Source organism: Canis lupus, chromosome 26 (genome assembly GCF_003254725.2).
Source record: "Canis lupus dingo isolate Sandy chromosome 26, ASM325472v2, whole genome shotgun sequence".
Lineage (NCBI taxonomy): Eukaryota > Metazoa > Chordata > Mammalia > Carnivora > Canidae > Canis > Canis lupus.
Genome location: NC_064268.1, coordinates 27,413,240 through 27,431,686, shown reverse-complemented (window position 1 = coordinate 27,431,686; position 18,447 = coordinate 27,413,240). Strand labels below are relative to the sequence as shown.

The window sequence follows — 18,447 nt, the reverse complement described above, 5'->3', positions numbered from 1 at the left end:
TGCAGGAATGGCTAGGTCTGGGGGGGTCATGGCCTCTGGAGGGAGAGCAGCTGGGAAGAGCCCATCTTCCCACAACCCCCTCTCACAGGAACACAGGTCTGGGGGCTGCTCATGGACATTTGGATTCTGGTGCATCCTGGGCAGCCTTTTCCCTCAGAAGATGGGAACCTGTGGAGGCACCCCCGGTCAGGCAGGGTGTGTCTGTCTATATGCACAGATGCAGACACTTTTTCACACATGTAATACACACCCATATCTATGTTGCCAGGCCTGGCTATGGAATACGGAAAGGAATTCAGACACCGTTCTCACTGGACAAACTTAAAACACAACATGGCTCATTTTTATTTTATCTCAGAAAAAAACATTCCCTTCGGAAGGAAAGGCAGTTAGAAAGGGCCTCTGACCGGGCAGCTCTGAGCTACCCAGGCACACCGCATGGTGAGCCAGTCCCGATCTCCTCCCCTGAGCCCACAGTCTGGCAGCAAATCCATTACAGCTCCCTGTCCTTGAGCCCAGCTTTGTGACCCCAAGAGATGGCCCTGGGACTGATGGTGTAAGAAGTGCGTGGCAGTTCATGGTAGCCAGACAGGGCTGTCTGGGACTCCCTGGGCTGACTCCTGGAGCTAGGTTAGCAGCAGGACTGACAACAGACCTGGCAACCAGGGAAGGAAAATAATTAAAAAAAAAAAAAAAAGGCATTCTTCACGTTTAACATTTTCTCCTGGAAAAAAAAAAGAGAAAAAAGAAAGAAAGAAATGAAAAACGCCACCTCTGGGCATAGCAGCTCCTGAATCCTTGAAAAGTCTGGGGAGGGTGTTGTCTGTGTGTGGTAGGGGGCCTGTTGGAGCCACCCCCACAGCCTCAGGGCCAGTTAGCCTGCCCTGCCACATCAGGATGGTACTTCTAGATGCTTCCAGAGTGGGGGACCAGGCCCTGCCCAGCCAAGATGCTCTGTGCTGTGGCCCTGACCTGATGCTGGGCCTTCTGATGTGAAACGTCCACTTTCTTGGACTCCAAACCCTTCCTGCTAGGCCACATGCTGCTCCAGCCAGGGCTCCCTCCTCTCAGTCCAAAGTGGGAACTGGCCACGAGAAGGGTCTCCAGGCACATTCATTCTTTTCCCAATGTGACTGGTTCTATCCACCAAAGAGAAAGATTTCCTTCCTGTAGGAAGAGGCAAACTGAGTGGATCATCAGGACACTCCTGCTCCATCCTGGGCCAGGGGACCTTCAAGGCCAGGGGACTCTGGGCATGCTCCCTTGAGCTCATGGCTGAGGAGCTCCACATCTGGGAGGCCCATGTCGCCATGGGACTCAGGGGCAATCCCTCCACTCACCAGCCCCAGGGTGTAGCCATTGGGCCGCCGCTCAGGATGGGGGGCGCTGCCATTGGCCCACACCCCAGGAGGATGGCCATTGAGGCGGAGGCTGATCTGCTCTCCATCACTGCCATGAGCTGCCAAGGCGCGGGCACTGGTGCCACCTGCTTTGAAGGGCTCCCGCCGCCTCAGGACGTGGCTGCGAATGATCTTGCGGAAGGTCTGGCGAAACTCACGGATGCGGTAGGCATAGATGAAGGGATTCACAACAGAATTGGTGTGGGAGAGGACGATGGTCAGGTACATGAGCCAGAGTGGGGCATGGCTACACTCTGGGCAAAAGAAGGTAAAGCAGTTGATGATATGCAGGGGCAGCCAGCAGAGGGCGAAGAGCCCCACAATGATGGCCAGTGACTTGGCAGCGTGGACCTCCTTCTGCAGCGTGGACCGAGCCCGCTCCCCAGGCAGAGGCTGGCTCTCCATCTGCTTCAGCTGTCGCCGAGCTGCTAGGAAGATCCGCAAGTAGACACCCAGCATGAGCAGCAGCGGCACCAGGACAAAAGCAAAGAAGTTGTAGTACACCATGTAGTTCATGGGCACCACATCCTCAAAGAGACAGGCCACCTGGCCCTCCCCGCAGCCCTGTGAGTAGTTTCTGCCCTCCTTTGGCTGACTGCAGTTGTTCCAGCCCAGCATGGGAGTCAAGCCAATGGCAAACGACAGCACCCAGCAGACCGCAATGATGCCCTTGGCCCTTGTGCCAGTCACCAAGCCATTGTACCTGGGGAAAGGAGACCAGCATCAAAGGTCTGAAAAATCAAGGCTAGGAGGGGCCAAGAGTCAGAAACCCAGAGAAGCACCCCAGCCCCCATTCCCTGGCTATAAGGTCTTGGACCGGTCACTTCCTGCCTCCGAGCCTCAGTATCCTCCTCTGTTCAGTGGAGGTCCAAGCCCTGCCTTTTCCCATAGGAGATAACAGGAGAGCAGGCCCCCTGGAAAGGAAACCGCTGCATAGACATTCAGATGATTACTGAATAGTATTACAAATAGTCCTAGGACTCAATTAATTCAGTTTGAGGGAATTTATAAGTGAGAGTACTTATCACCTTCATGTTGGTCTCAGTTGATGCTAGAAAATTTCTCCTTAGCGTGGGAATGGGTCAGGAATGACTCAATGGCTGGGGGCAGAACCAGCCAGACCAGACTTGAAGACGATTGATGTCTCTTCCCACTTGACTTAGGGTCTCCAGAAGCCCCCAAGGAGAGGTAGAGGTTGGGAACCAAATACCCTCTCTCCCTTCCAAATTCACTCACAGTCCTCTGGAGAGACATGAGATCAGTATGTCTTAACATTTATATAGTAGTCTTAACATTCAAGAGGAAAGAACTGCATGAGGGACTGAGGTCCGGAGAGAAAAAGTAATCTGCCTGAAATCACTCAGGACTCTAGAGAGCCAGACTTATTCCCAGACTCAGAGTGTGACCAGATCTGCCAACCAGGATGTGGACCCAGGCCCACAGAAAAGGCGGCATAGACTTTATTAAAAGAATGGGCAGTCTGGGGCACCTGGGTGGCTCAGTCATTTGGGCACCTGACTCTTGATTTTGTCTCAGGTCACAATCTCAGGGTTGTGAAACTGAGCCCTGCTTAAGATTCGCCCTCTCCCTCTGCCCCTACCCCGTATCCCCCCCACGCGTGCATGCACACTCTCTCTCTCTCTCAAAAAAAGAGAAAGAGAATAGGCAATCAAAAAATCATCTTCCTGATTGAAGAAGGTGACCTTGGTCATCTCTGAGGGATGACCATCTGCTTAATGGTTTTGATTCGGGCAACACCAGACTGCCCTCCCCTTTACCTGGTAAACCCTACCCATCCTTCACGTTCAGGCTGGGTATCTTTCCCTGAGAAGTTCCCTACCCAAGTGCACCTAATCCCTACTCCATCTGGGACCCTCAGGTCAGGGGCCCCTTGAGGGCAGGGCTTTTCTACATCCATCTCTGCATTGCCAGCATTGAGAAAAGGACATACAGTGGATGCCTTTTATTTAATTCCAGAATCAGAAGCATCCACAGAAACTATCTAGTGCATGGGTGGCAAACATGGGCCTACAGGTAAGAAATGTGTGAGGCAGGCTGGCAGGACACGTACTATGTGTATAAGAGATGGCTGATGCCGCTCAGCCCCCAGGATGGGGGGGCGCTACCATTGGCCCACACCCCAGGAGTATGGCCGCTGAGGTGGAGGCTGATCTGCTCTCCATCACCGCCATGAGCTGCCGAGGCACGGGCACTGGTGCCACCTGCCTTGAAGGGCTTCCGTCGCCTCAGGACGTGGCTGAGAATGATCTTGAGGAGTTCCCTACCCAAGTGGCTGGGTGAGCTTCAGTGCTGCCAGGCCTCAGAAGGGGCTGGGGAGCTGATTTTCTCAGTGAAACTGTCCATGGTTTACATTTGTCCATAAATTCAAATTAAGAAAAAAAAAAATCTGGTGGCCTCTGACCTCTTAATTAATCCAACCAACTCATTTTATAGATGGGAAAACTGAAGCCTAAGGAGAGGAACAGACTTGTGGTGGACAGTTCAGGAGCCCGGAGCACCCTGGGCCAGGGTAAGTGTGTCAATTCTGAATCTATGTCAGTTTTGAATCCAAAGAGTAACTGGGAAGGGCCACTCCCAGGAGCCCTCAACCCCATTTAGCAGAGCCTTGGATGCTGCAAAGGGGCTTGGACTTGCTCATTTCCACCAAGCCACAGAGAGCCTACGCTGCCCTGTTTCCTATTCTGGAGCCTCAAACACAAAGTCTCAGGCTTCCCCTGACCCCACACTTAATATTTACAGAGCACTTGCTGTGTGCCAGGCACTTTTTTTAGTACCCTACAAATTATAATTTATATAATCTCATTGAATAGGAGACTATTTTAATGCTGGTGTTTTTCCTGAGAAAAGCGTATCCCTCCGAGTTCCAGCGCTGCTGTGTTCCTGTTTGGTCATGTGCTGTCACTCTGCATCTCTGAGCCTTAGTTTCCTCATTTGTAAAATGGGACAAAGAATCCAGGGCCTGTGAGCGCTGTCCCATGAGGGCATAATGTAAAATCGGTGGGTAGAGATTACAGGGAGGTGGGTTGTTAGTGACGTTAAGCAAGAACTTCTCAGCTCAGCTGTTCACATAAGAAATGGGCTGTTTCGGGCAAAGTGAGCTTCCTGTCATTTGAGGCAACCAAGCAGAAGCAAACAGTTGCAGGGATGCTGTAGAGGATCCTGGAAGCCACCTGTTTTGGAGATTTTCAAATTGTCCACCAGCAGCCGACCGTCTTGCCTGCATTCCCAGGAAATCACAGAAGTAAGTTGGTGAGGAAGGGAGGCAGCTTGTAATATTCACTGAATGAATGAGCTGGTGGGGACAGCAGGGCCCAGCCCAAAGGCTTCTAGGACAGTTTGAAAATCCCTGGTCTGTCCAACTGTCTGCTTTTACAGACCAGGAAGCCCATGAGGGAAGGTGTGGCACTGCATTTTATTTATTTATTTTTTTTAATTAATTAATTATTTATTTATTTATGATAGTCACAGAGAGAGAGAGAGAGAGAGAGAGAGAGAGAGGCAGAGACATAGGCAGAGGGAGAAGCAGGCTCCATGCACCGGGAGCCCGTTGTGGGATTCGATCCCGGGTCTCCAGGATCGCGCCCTGGGCCAAAGGCAGGCGCTAAACCGCTGGGCCACCCAGGGATCCCCGGCACTGCATTTTAAAACAAAAGCCCCCTGTGGGGACAGAAACAAACACATTAATAGCACTTGGCTAAGCGTGCAAAGAATATCTCTTGAGAGGATTCCCAACACTGACTTCCAGGAAGAGAACTGAAGGTAGGGCAGGGGACAGAATGGGCAGTTTTTCACTATATACCCTGTTGTTCTTTTTTTTATGTTTTAGTACGTGCAGGTAATACTTTATTTTAGAACCCTCCCACACACACAGATACACATCAAACAGATTAATTTTGTTATTCAGAAGAAAAGTCCTTAGGCTGAGAGCCCTGGACCCAGGCCCCCAGGGAACTGGAACAGCATTAGGGCCCAAATAGAACAACAGCCAAGCCACAGCCTGGCCGAGGGGCATCCCCTGGGCTGCGTCTATGACTGATGGTAGTCACATTTTGGCCTCCTGGGCCCCAGACATAGAGTGTCTAGTGGAAGCGGTGCCAAAGGCATCCAGCACAACACTCTGGCATTCGGGGCACCCTAGAGGCATCACAGGGAGCGGGTGCCAGAGCACTGCTCACCGCATTTGGAGGTACCTCTGCCTCCCTACATCTCCTAGCTCACAGGCTGTCCCTTCCTGGGGTCTCCCCATTACCCATGTTGGGGGCTCACTCTGTGATCCAGGAATACCACCCACAACTCCACGTGAGGCTTCATGTGCATTTTCCCTACGCTGAGAGAAGGTGGAGCTTTCCTAAATTGTGCGAAGGAGTCAGTGATCTAAGAACTGAAGAAGAGTCACTGGCCCAGGGGTGAAACCCAAACTCTCTCCTGGGCACAGGCAGGCCTGAGCCAGCCTCACACCCTCCCTGACCTCCTGGTCTTCTGTCTCACCTCTCCCGGGCCCAGGGCCCACATGTTCATTCCTTACTTGGGGCCTTTGTCCAGGCTTGGCCCACTCCTATAACTCCTGCCCCTATGCATACCAATCCTGCAAGATTCATCCAGCATCACCTCCTCCAGGGAGCCCTCTCTTAGGAGCCAGGATACTTGTTTTTTTCCCCATGGGGTGATTCACCACATATACCTTGGGTCTTTGCACTAAGTGCTGCTCCATATGCAGCCTGTTTCCCAAGGAGAGCAAGTGCTTACCAGGGTCTAATGTGAGAGGCAGGAGACAAGGGGCACAAAAGTCTCCTAGGATAAGAGAGTCCCTCACCCTAGGCTGTCTGTTCTTTGGGGATGTTGAGGGTTCCCATCTCTGCCTCTGGCCAGGCTGCTTCTCACTGGCTTCCTGATTAAGCCCTGCCATAGTCCACCAGAGTCCCTGCACTTGGGAAGGAGCATAGATTTTTCTGAAACTGAATTCTTTAAAGAAAGAAAGAGAGAGGGGCACCTGGATGGCTCAGTTGGTTAAGTGTCTGCCTTCAGCTCAGGTCATGATCTTGGGGTCCTGGGATCCAGCCCCACTTTGGGCTCCCCTCAGCAGGGAGTCTGCTTGTCCCTCTCTCTCCGCCCCTCCCTTGGATTGTGCTCTCTCGACCTCTCATTCAAATAAATAAATAAATATTAAAAGAGAAAGAGAAAGGAAGAAAAGAAAGCAAGGAAAGGAAAAGAAGGGAGGGAGGGAGGAAAAGAAGGAAAAAAAGAGAAATGAAGGGTGAGTGATACAGGCCTGGGGTTAGACATTGAGGTGAGCAGTCAGGGGATGGACACCTCAGAGCAGCCAAATGCACCTACTGAGTGGAGTAGAAGACACTATGCAGAGGAGGGGAGATTTCTAGCTGGCAGGGGACAGGGGGAGAGGCAGGAGCAAGCAGCCTGAATCAGGCAGTGGCCCCAGAGCTGCCAGGGTTCTCATTTGTCTTCACTTCATCCCCCTTTGCACCTCGCTCTCCCCAGGGCAGGGCCCTTGAGAAATAAGAAAAGTAGAGGGACGCAAGGGAGCCTGGAACTTCGTGAAGGGCCATGGAGTCCCCCGACTCAGTAGACACTTTTCTTTCTCTGGCTCTGGCCTCCCCATGAGTAACACAAGGGTCATAACATCCGCCCTGGCCACAATGCCAGGCAGTGAGGATCAAAGGAGAAACTACACTAACATCCTCTGGCAACTGTGAAGTGCTCTGCCTGAGGGGGAGGATAAGCAGCAGCAGCATCGCCATCCCCAACAAACCCCAGATCCAAGAGATCTAGACTGACCCTCCAAGGCTTTATCAAGCTTTAATCAAACAGCCAGGGTCTGGGTGGAACTAGGTCCTCCTCTGGAAGATGGTGGGAACCGGAGATACAGATGGGGTGGGGGCAGGTCCAGGCTCCATCAGGGACCCAGCTCTGAAACTCCAGCAGCTCATAAAAGAGCTGAATCCCCCCACCTGCTCCATCCCACCAACCCTCCCTTCTCAGGGCCCCATCACTCCCATTTGCTGGCTGGACCCTCACAACACCTTTGTGAGCTCAGAAGGACAGAGAAGCCTGTTTCCTTCTATAGATATGGAAGTGGGCCCAGAGAGGGACAGCTGACTTTATGGTCACACAACATGTCCCATACTCCTACATCAGGAATCATTCTCTTGACTCTCAGAACACAGAGAAATAAGAAAAAGAAGTCAAGACCCTTTCATTTGAGCCCTGATCTCTCCCTAGAATGCTGTTGCCCTTTGAAAAAGGGAAGGAAGTGAAAGTGACATCTCTGCTTCCCCACTGAGCATTCCTACCAGGGCTGGTCCAGGCCCAGTTGATGCTCAACCTGGCCCTAACGTAGACACCAATTCTCTGCTCTCTGTCTATCTGGGACCCTGTGTTCTGAGCTGTCCTTCAATGAGCCTGGACTCCGGACTCTGCTCTGCACTATTTGGCCAGTCATCTATTGAGGCTGGCCAGTCGCCTCTTGGACAAGAGTCCTAAGCTCTCCTGAGACTTGAGCATCCTGTAGGGCCACACAGGGCCCGAGCTCCCTCCTTCATTTGAGCAGCATGAGGAGGGTACCTGCTTCCCATTTAGAGCTCAGGTGACAGGAGTGGCCACCTGGTGCAGGTCAGGGAGATCAGGGCCGCCCTGTGACCCCGTTCCCCAAAGGCTAGTTGCAGTGGGTGACAGGCCACATTTCTTCACAGGCCCAGTCCCAACTGTACTGCCAACTTGTGTGGCCCTGAGGGCTGGCTCCCTTCTCAGAGCCTCATTTTTCCATCCAGAAGATGAGAGGAAATGACCTCTAAGGGCTTCCTTGCATTTGACATTCTAAAGTTCCATTCCTCATTGAACCCGCTCTTCTTCTCAGCTGGGGTGCACTCGGCCAGCAAGAGGCTGCTGAGGCCTGCTGCATAGGTAGGCGCTGCACCTGTTTGGGAGAATTCACCACACGGCCAGGTACCCTGGTCCTCTGAGACCTCCCTCAGGGTCTGCAGCCACCCAGGCTGTGGAACCCAGCTCCCAGATGGAGGGTCGAGGGGGTGGGGCAGGAGGTTTCCCTGCCACACACACTCTGGGGGAGGGAGGTAACTTCCTAGCTTCCATCTGCCCTGGCCCTGTAGGTGGCGGCCACATTAAATGAACTCAGCCTCAGGGAAAGTCTTCATTTACACAATCCAGGGCTGAAATCACTTCACAAAAGATTCACCGTAAAAACCCCTTCCACTAGCTGAGCACACAGGCTCTCTCCAAGATCATGAGTACTGGCTGACCTGAGGAGCACAAAATTTGCATATTGGTTCAAGTGACTCACTGTGGCATTTGGCCAAGTCACTTCCCCTCTCTGGGTCATTTTTTTTTTTTTTTAATGTGCAAACTGTGCAGCTGGCTCAGAGGAGCTGGAGGTGGGCAGGCGCGCGGGCTTCTAGCCTGAGGGCCTGTGGTTTCCCTTGGTGCCCTGCCCCACCCTGGCATCGTGCTGTGTGAGAAAATGACCCAGATGCACCGCCCAGACCTGGGCCACACACATCTGCCAACAGCCAAAGCAGCAGCCTCCACCACACAGAAGACCGAGGAGGGCTGGGGTGCCTTGTGCCCACAGGGATCGACTGGAGTGGCATGGTTGCTGGCTGTGTACTGAGTCCCGGGCAGCCCCAGACTGAGCCCCAGGGCCCCGTCCTCAGCTCAACACCCAGACATCCAAGACCAAATCCTGTCCCCAGATTCACCCTGACCCTGGCTGGGCACAGGCAGCCTTTTCAGAGATGTGAGCCCCAGCATGAGGCGTGCCGGGAAAAGAAACGGGCAACCCACCACCCCCACTGCCCAGCTCACCGGAGTGGGATGCGGATGGCGATGTAGCGGTCAATGGCGATGGCCAGGAGGCTGAAGATGGAGCTCTGAGTGAGGACCAGGACAAAGCAGGCAAAGAAGAGGCAGTTGTGGCAGGCAGCACAGAACCCTGTGCTGATGGTGATGGCGAAGGGGATCGCGAGGACTCCCACGGCAATGTCGGCTGCCGCCAGTGACACCACGAAGTAGTTGGTGACGTTCTGCAGGTTGCTGTTCAGCCACACAGCCCAGCACACCAGCACATTGCCCAGGATGGCCAGCACAGCGATGGCCAGCTCCACCGTGATGTACACCCAGGAGCCCATGGTGGACATGGCTGCAGACGGGCAGGGTCAGCAAGGACACGGGCCGGGCCAGCTCACGGTCCATAGCTGCAGTGCCGCTGGCCCTGCCCAGGCCCCTGAGCCCCTTCTTCACAGGAGCCAAGAGCGCCCCTGCCTGTGACGGGGGCTCCCCAAGGGCGTTTTCACTGCCAAGTCTGAGTCTCCAGAAACTGGGCCCTCCTCAGGGGCTCTCGCAGCATCTTGGCTCAGCTCGGCTTCATAGTCCCCGAGGCACCTGCCAAGGGAGAAGCCTTGTGAGGAGCTGGACCGCAGGCAGAGGGAGCAAAGTCGAAGATCCCAGGGGCAGCTCTCAGGGCCGGTCACCAAGGCCCGCCCTGCAGGCCAGGCATCAGCCAGAGAACAACCCTTGGTGCCCCAGCCCTCCCGCCGTGGACACAGCCTCAGCCCTTGTGTTTTCTAGGAGACACAGGAATCTTTTAAATTTAAGTCGCTTGTGTCACCCCCCATGCTCAGCTTCCTAAGTCTTTGGTGGCTGCCCTGCCACTCTCCTGGGCCCCTGAGCTTACTGCTACCCCCAGGTTCCTTCCAGTAAGGCCCCCTCACTGCTCGGCTCTCCCCGGCCCACCTACCTTCTCTCTTGACCAACCTCAGTCCTCTCCATCCCCCAAGAGCTCTCCCTGGGAACTGCCAGTACCTACCTAAGCTGCTAGGTTAAAGAGAGGCCCAGAGACCCCTAGAGTTCTGCTCTGGAAGGACTGGGGTGGCCCGTCTGGTGCTGTCTCCCACTGCCGGCAGGTAAGCCCTCGTGCCCTAGCCGGTGATGCTGCACCGAGTGGAGGAACAGGCACAAAGGGAGCCCGCTCCTCAGCAGCCCCTGCCAGCTGATTGCACGTCTGGGCAGGGGAGTGGCCTCACCTCCCCCCCTCCCCTCCCTCCTCCTGCACCCGCCCCCCAACCTGTTCCTCTGCCTGGCTGATGACAGGACAGACAAGTTCAGTGTGGTGCTGGAGAGACAGCAGGGTGCTCAGCCAGGGCTTGCTGGGCAACTGCGGGCAAGGATGCAGTGTTATTTTCTAGGCCTGTTTCTTCATTGATACCATGGGGAGGCTGGACCCCAGATAGCCTTTGGGGACCACTGTAGCTCACTCACAATTCCATGAGCAGGAAATAAACAGATCTAAAGGGCTCTCCCAGAGTCCAGGCATCATAGAATTGTAAGGAATTACACTTGCAGGAGCGCAAGCAGAAGTTGAGGTCTTGATCTCCCCCAGTCCAAACCCCCAGGGTTCCATCTCCCCCTACCAGCTTGGGGGCCTCCCCACTGCCTCTGCTCCCACCTCATCATACACGTGCTGCATCATGGTGTCCCCTCATGCCAAATCCACCCCCTCTTCCAGTCCTGGGCCCTCACGGGGCCCCAGATACACATGGGCAGCAGCTGCTGCCTGCATGGGGACAAGAGGCCCAAAACTGCCTTTCAGCTGCCCAGACGTGGGCTCAGGAGACTGTGTCCTCCTTCCCTCCTCCAGGACACAACAGATAGAGCTGGTGCCCTTGGGAGAAGGTGAACTCATGGTCCCTTGTCATGTTCCAAGGGCCAGGCTCCTGCACCCATGCAAGAGGAGACGGGGGCTGCAAGGGAGGAGCACCACGTTTCCTTCTAACTCCAGTGTGCCTCCGGAGGCTGGAACTGTACCTGAGGGCTATTCCCTGTGCCCACCGGGAGGCTCACACGGAGCACCCAACACCACGGAACAGGACAGAGAAGAGGCGGCAAAGTCCCTGAGAAATGGAGAGTTCTTGCAGCCTGCAGCAGATCCAATGGGCTTCTCCCAGGCCTGGCAGGGGCCCACCACCAAGGGACCATGAATGAATCCCAAGCCCCTCCATATGCAGGGTACTTGCCAACCAGCTGCACACAAAGCCTGTCACTGGCAGAGAAGGACCAGACCAAGTCTCCTGCTATTTTCCCTGGCCATAGAGTGTCCCTGGCCTACAGCCTAAAGCAGCAGTCACCAGGCACCCCTCAAACGCAGAAGCTGTGTGTCCAGGGTCTAGTTTTTATTCTGCAGAAGGGAAGTGACAGGTCCAAGACTGCCTGCCTTGGGGCCTACCTAGGGGCCTCCCAGGCCCAGCAGTAGCAGCGGCAGCCACTGTCCAGGGGGGTAAGGCCAGGTCCAGTAAGCCTCTGGAATCCCACCTCCCCCTCTCAGTGGGCCGTCTGCCCTCCTAGCCTCTTCACCATCACCTGCCACCCTTCTTACCCAGACTTTAGCCTCTCCAGGGAAATCTGCATTGAGAGGCGCCACAGCCTCTGCCAATCAGATCAGCCGAGGCTAAAAGCCTGACTTGGTCCCAGACCATTGTCCAGATTCAGAGGGCTCTTCCTGGGGAGAGATGAGATGGGACCACCAGTGTGGTCCACTTGACCCAAATACACATCACATTTCTGTGGAGCTAAGGCCGGGCTGCCCTACCTGCCCAGAGCCCTGATGAGGTCAGGCTGACTCTGTGAGCCGGGAAGCCTGGAGTGGAAGGGCTTTCAAGGGCCCTCAGCCAGCCGTCTGTCTGGTAAGGCTCTCCTGGCAGCCCCGGGTACCTGCCTGCGTACCCCTAGTCCTCGGGCCGCCCTACCGTGGCGCTATGGGCTCCCATGGTGAACAGCACCTGGTACCAACATTCTTCCTGACTGAACTAAAGCCACCTTGCTGTACACCATGCCTGGGGTGCCTTCCCAATCTCCCCGGATACAGTGGATCCTCCTGGTCACAGATCCTCCTGCCCCAAGGAGCTAATGCCGCTGACAGCTGGGTCCTAAAAGGCTGCCTCTGCACACTGGCTCCCCATCTGCTCTTCCTACAGCATATGTGTGGACATTTCCAGCTGCTGCCAGCATATCTTGGGGTGAGGCTGGCCTGGTCCCACAGGCAACCTGGGCATCTGTCAAACCAGAGTGCCAGCCCCAAGCAGAGAACATCAGTTCAGCCCAAGGCACCAGGTGACAGGGCAGGAAGAAGGCTCAACAGCCTCCTACTGGAGCTGCTGCGTGGTAAGGTTGGGAGCTTCTCAGCCATAGGTGGACAAATCCACCCAGGAGGTGGGGGCACCCTAACTTGTGGCCTTTGCCAGACTTCCATGGTAGAAATGCTCCCAGTATGGCCAGTTTCAAGCTACTAATGTGTCACTAACAAGAAATGGGAATTAGCACACAAAGCTCAAGAGAGTTTGTTGACACTGGGCTCTGGCCACTGCGGAGCCACCAGGCCCTGTGCTCTCCCTAGATGCCAGGACTCTACTCCAGACCCTCTCAGCTTGTGCAGCCTGCCTGGGAGTTCACGATATATGAGGCCATGGTAACAGTGGGGTCATCTGTGTTCCCGTTGTCTCCTTGAGCCCCATTTTACAGATGAGGAAGCTAAGTCCTAAAGAGGTTAACGACCTCTCCCAGCCTTGACCTCTCCCAGCCTTACCGAGACCATGAAAGGGTGGAATAGAGCTGAGGGAAATGCCCATGGAAAACACAGCAGCAGGAAGATTTCCTGGGGCCTCCTGGCCCCTCTCTGCTTCCCTCCCTTCAGAGGCCTCCTAGAGGGACAGGAAGGTCTGGAGGCCCAAGGGGAGGGGGCCAGGGGCGGAGCCAGGATCTGGCAATTTCCTATCCCTCTCTGTTGGCCCTATCTAATTAATTCTTGAGTCATCTGTTGCTAGCCAGGAAAGGAAATTAAATGTTAATAATGTAATATTTCCCTCTGATTATCCCTTGTTGGGGACAGGGCAGAGGGCAGAAGCTGTCCCATACAAACTAGAGACACGTGCTGGGGAACGTGCTCAATGAGCCTTGAAAGGACAACCCTGCAGGATTCCCTGCAGTCGATTCAAAACGGCTGCTTCTTCTGGCCTTCCTCCTCACCCCCACCGACCTGGCCACCTTAATTGAAACTCCATTTAATCAAAACCCACATATTTTCTGGCCCACTTGTGGCTCCTTGTAAGTCACACTAGAGAGGCTTTCTGTACACATGCCCAGATGGTGGCTGTACCCCCCAGAGCCTGCTGGATGGAGGGGCCTGCTTGCTTCCAGGCAGGACCCTGTACCTCTGCTCCTGGGTGCCACTCAGGGCAACATACCAGGCCCAGTGTAGGGACTCGGACCTGGCATAACCATGCTCAGCCCATTCCTGGGCTCCAGGATCCTGGCCTGAGCCTCTTCCATTCCTCCCTCATAGCAGATGTTACACAAATACCTACTCTGTGCCACATGCTGCTGAGCCTGGCCCCAGAAGAGTCCTGAGCCTACAGCAGGGGACCTTGAAGGAGGACTTGCCCCAGGAGACTGCTGAGAGCCAGCTGCTACCCTGCTGTGCCGGTCACTCCCCATGTCCAGGGCCGCAGTTCCCACTTAAGATGACCCTGCAAACCACAATTTCAAAGCACAAGAGAAAAACTCAAGCTAAGAAAGATCAGCAACAGCACCCAAAATATGCAGATTCGTTCATTTCGGAAGAGAGGAAGGTAATAATCTAATAATGCTTTTCAAAGACATTTAGGATCTTTAAAGAGATGAAAAAAGGAACCACGTCCACAAGCAAGAATGAGAACTTATCACTCGACTGGCAGAAATGAAACTAGAACAGGTGAACGTGAACAAGAAATAATATAAAACCCCCAAAATGAAAAATAAAGAGACTGAGAGAACACAATCCACATGATGCGCTTCAGGCGTGCACACAATTGGAGACAACTGGGCGTTTGAGGGATTATCAGCACTGAGGAATTAGCACAGCAGCTTCACAAAGACACAAAGTCCATGAGGAGATCCAGCTGAGAGAAGGTAGATGGCGAAGTACCGACACGGGGTCCCAGGAGCGCAGTCAGCGTGGAGAGGGCAACAAGCAAAGAAGCAACAGCCGGACAGGCAGCTGGGCTCCTGCTCTCAACCACAAGCCCTCCACTGGCTCTGCCATGACTGCTCTTTGGGGTGGCCCAGGCCTGGGCATGAGCCTCCCAGAACCCCAGGGCCTGGGGACCCACAAAGCCCCTCTCTAAAGCCACCAACTGGAGTGGGGCAAGCGTCTTCCAGTGGTGCCTGCAGGTGAGTAAGCACAAAGCACTGGTGCCTCTTCCCTCCCTCCTCTCCCTGCAGGACAACTTCGGGAACCTGGGGCAGGCTGGGCCCTAAGTGCCAGGCAGGCACCCAGTGGTCCCCTCCCCCCCACCTCTCCGGAGGCTGCTGCTCTCAGCCCGGGCAGGAGGTGGGCAGGAAGTGGCAGAGAGCTACTGCTCCCTGAACTGAATCTGGCCCCTAGCACAGCCTCCCCATCAGCTCCTGGGCCATAGGGCCTGCCCCAGCTCCTTTTTCCCCGTGGGCGGCTGGAGTCCCTCTCTCATCACCATGCATCCAGGCCAGACACCGGGAGAGTCTGTATCCTCCCAGCCTGAGGATTCACCCCCTCACGGCCACCTCATCTGACAGCCCCCCTTCTAGAGGTCACCCCACACACCAGGGGCTGGGTGCCTATCTGTGGTAGAAGGAGCTCAGGGGGCTCCCAGTCCTGCTCCATCCCATACTCTCTGAGATCCTGAGCAGGTCTTCACCCTTGTACCGAGGCTCCTGCGAGATGGCACCCTGGGACAGGCTTGGTACGCACGCTTCCCTCAAAAGAGCCCTCTGATGGTGGGATGACAGGCACTATGATGCCTGAAGGGAACATGGGGGCGGGGCCGCGGGTCCTAGATGGCCCTGGTGGGGTCCTGGCCGAGCGCTGGCCTGCTGGAGGGCAGGAGCTCCTTGGAGGGTGGCCCCACTGAGGATGGGAGAGAGGCTGACCCACACCTGGGGCCCCTGGGGTGAAGGCGTGATGACGCAGCCCTGGAGGCTGAAGGGAGAGGGCGAAGCCTCGGCCAGCACGGGCAGCACGGCCTGTGGCCGGACCAGATGCCACACGGCTCCGCCACTGCTCCCCGTTGCACCCCGCGGCCCCTGTACCTGGTTCACGGTTTGCAAAGGCCGCGAGGGCGGGAGGTGGAGCCAGGCAGAGACCACCAGCCCCCACAGCAGGAGAGGCCCCAGGCTGGTGCTGCCCACCCTCGCTGGCACAGGAAGGCAGCCCTTCCTCCAGGGCAGAGCTGGGGGGGCAGCAAAGCGGGGGCCACAGAAAGACACGCCAGCCCCTGCCCAGCAGCTTCTGAGACCGGCCGGCCGTCCTGCAGAAGAGGGTCTGGGCGCAAGGCAATCTGGATGGTTTCCCAGAGGGGGGCCCTTGGGGCGGGCCTGGGAGGACAGGGAAAGCGAGAGGGACGCAGGGAGGGACTCCGGGCGGACACTGCAGCCCGCGTGAGGCTCAGACCCCGGAGAAGGCCGAGGGGCCCCGGAGAGCTGGAGCCCTGTCTCCCCCTCCTGCAGACTTTCCCCGTCTCCAGCACAGTCTGGGGGACCCCATGCCGCAGGGGCCCTTCTATGATTCTGCAGGCAGGGGCGGGGGATCTCTGCCACTACTGTACCCCCTAGAGTCCCCAGGCCCCGGGGGGCCTCCGCCTGCCCCGAAGCGCCCTCCGCACTTCCCTTCCCCACCTGGCACAGTGCGGACCTCCAGGTACTGCCCTCAGGCTCTGCACCCCAACTACTGCATCCAAACCCCGGGGAACGAAGTCACCCCTCACTTCTGTGGCTGTGATGCTTCCCCCGGCACAGACCCCTTCCCCCGGGGGTGGGACTCGTTCCTTTGGCCGGCTCAGCACCTGACTGCAGCGGTGTCCTCCGCGGCCCCTGACAACTTCATGCTGTGGCCGTCCCTCTGCGCACCTTCCCTAGCTCCCCTCTGCGCATCTTGGTGCTCAGTTTGAGCGGCGACAGACGAGACAAAGGCCACAAGATGGTCGGGCTGGCAGTCCCAGCTCGCGGGGTGATGGAGCTCAGGAGTGAGACAGGCGAGATGTAGCCCGGGGTGCTGCCCTGAAGCCAAGCGCTTGCTGCCAAGCCGGCTCCAGTCCCCATGCTCCTCTGGCCGCAGGGATCCCCTGCAGTGTCCCCCCATGCCACCAGGACCGCAGCTTCCCTGGGGTCCCCCCCCTCCCCCCCGCTCAAGCACGGAGGCCAACCTGTCCTCTGCTCCGACCTGCCCCTCTCGTGCCCACCTCTCGTGGACTCGGCGTCACAGCCCAGCACTGCCACTCCATCATGCTTGTGGCACGAGACCGCGAGCGCGCCGAGGACGCAAGACCAGAACCCAGGTTTGGGCTCCGAAATCTGCTGTCACTGGGTTGCCCTTGAGGTCAGCCATTGCCCCCCGGGGCTGTGGGCTCCTAGGGGGCAGGAGCCCTGTGTGGGAGGCCTGCACCTCCCGGACCATCCTGAGGGCTGAGGGGCCCAAGGCCTTCCGGGGCCGCCGCCGTCTCTGGGCTGCGCTCAGCTTCGCTGGGGTTATGAACGGAGACGCGGGCCTAGCGCGGAGCCCGGTGTGCGCTGAGGGCCCTGGACGGCGGGGAGGGCCGGGGAGACCCTGAAGGGCGAGGACGGAGCTGGAAGGTGCTGACACCACTACCTGCAGACAAGCCTCGGCAAGGAGCCGGGTCGCCGACCCGCTGGCGCACAGGGCGGAGCCCCCCAGCCAGGCCACGGCCTCGGAAGCGGCCAGCGCGGGACTGAAGAGGGGGCCCCTGACCCCGCAACGGCCTCCTCGGCCCACCCCACGGCGGGGACCAGCGGGGCGGCCCCGGTGGGGCGGGGGCGTGTTCTGGAGGGTGCCGGGGCGGCAGCGCAGGCAGCCGGAGGCGGGGGCGGGGGCGGGGGCAAGCTCGGGCTGGGCCGGGGCCCGTGGAGGAGGGAGCGCGGCCGACGGGGCGGCCCGACGCGGGGGGGCACGTCCAGGCCCAGGCTCTGGCCTCTCCTCCGTCCCCCGCTCCCCTCGGCCTCCGCCTCGCCGCCCCTTCCTCCCGCCCCTTCCTCCCGTTCTACCGCCCGGAAAATTAAAGTCTAAGGCGGCGCAGCGGTGCGGGGAAGGCAGGGACCTGGGCTCCGCCGGCCGCGGCGCCTCCCTGAGCCTCCGGGATGGAGCCCAAGTCCCTCGAGGGCCGCCACCGTTCCCGCCATTCCTACCTCGGCTCGGGGCGGCCCCGCGGACAGACGGCCCGGGCCAGGGGCGGGCACCCCCCGCCCCGCGCCCCCAAGTCCGGGTCCGGCCGTTGACGCCCCCCTCGCCGCGCCCCAGCTCCGGGACGGGGATGCCGAGCCCCGCCGCTGCCCCGGAAGGCCGCCCGCGCCCGCCCCCGCGCCCCCGGGCCCCCGGGCCCCCCGCGCCCCCGCCCCACCTGCCGCTGCCCGCCCTCGCCCGGGTCCGACCCGCCGCGCCGGGCGCGTCCGGAAGGTTGGCCGCGCCCAGGGGCCGGCCCGGGGCGCCCAGACGGCCCGACGGGTGTCCCCCGCGCCACCTGCGGGTCCCGCCGCCCGGGCCGTCGGGCTCTCGCGCCGCCCGCCCTCCCGCCGGCCCCGCGCACCTTCCGGTCCCGGCTGGGCGGACCCCGGCCCGGCTGAGGCCGCGGCGCCCGGCCCGAGTCGCCCCTGCGCGCGCCGCTCCGTCCCCGCGCGGGGTGCAGCTCGGACCCCGGCCCGGAGGCGGGAAGACAGGGGCGGCCCGGGGGGCGCCCGGGGGGGCCGAGCCTCCCGTCCCCCGCGGCCCGCAGCCTCGACGGCGCCCGCCGCCCGCCCGCCCCCCGGATCCCGGCCCCGAGACCCCGGCTGACCTGCGGCTCGCGCGCCGGCTCCCGCTGTCTCCGCCGCGGCTCGGGCTCGGCTCCGGCCGCCTCGTTCACGGGCGCCCCCTGCAGGCGGCCTCCGGGCCCTCTGTCCCCGCCCCGCCCCGCCGAGCGGGGAAACCGAGGCCCGAGCGCGC

General features: G+C 58.3%; 1 protein-coding gene across 2 annotated transcripts; it reads right to left on the bottom strand.

The window, feature by feature from the left end:
• Window positions 1-321: 321 nt before the first annotated feature.
• ADORA2A (adenosine A2a receptor) lies at window positions 322-9,589 on the bottom strand. Of its 2 annotated transcripts, XM_025474705.3 has the most exons (3): window positions 9,258-9,589; window positions 1,341-2,103; window positions 322-1,167 (listed from the first exon to the last, which is right to left on the bottom strand). In XM_025474705.3, exons 1-3 carry the CDS (start codon window positions 9,587-9,589, stop codon window positions 1,114-1,116), a joined length of 1,149 nt encoding a protein of 382 aa, XP_025330490.2. In that variant the 3' UTR covers window positions 322-1,113. The 2 variants fall into 2 exon arrangements, with proteins under 2 accessions (XP_025330490.2, XP_048957879.1); XM_049101922.1 differs by having other exon boundaries at window positions 322-2,103.
• Between the last annotated feature and the right edge of the window lie 8,858 nt (window positions 9,590-18,447).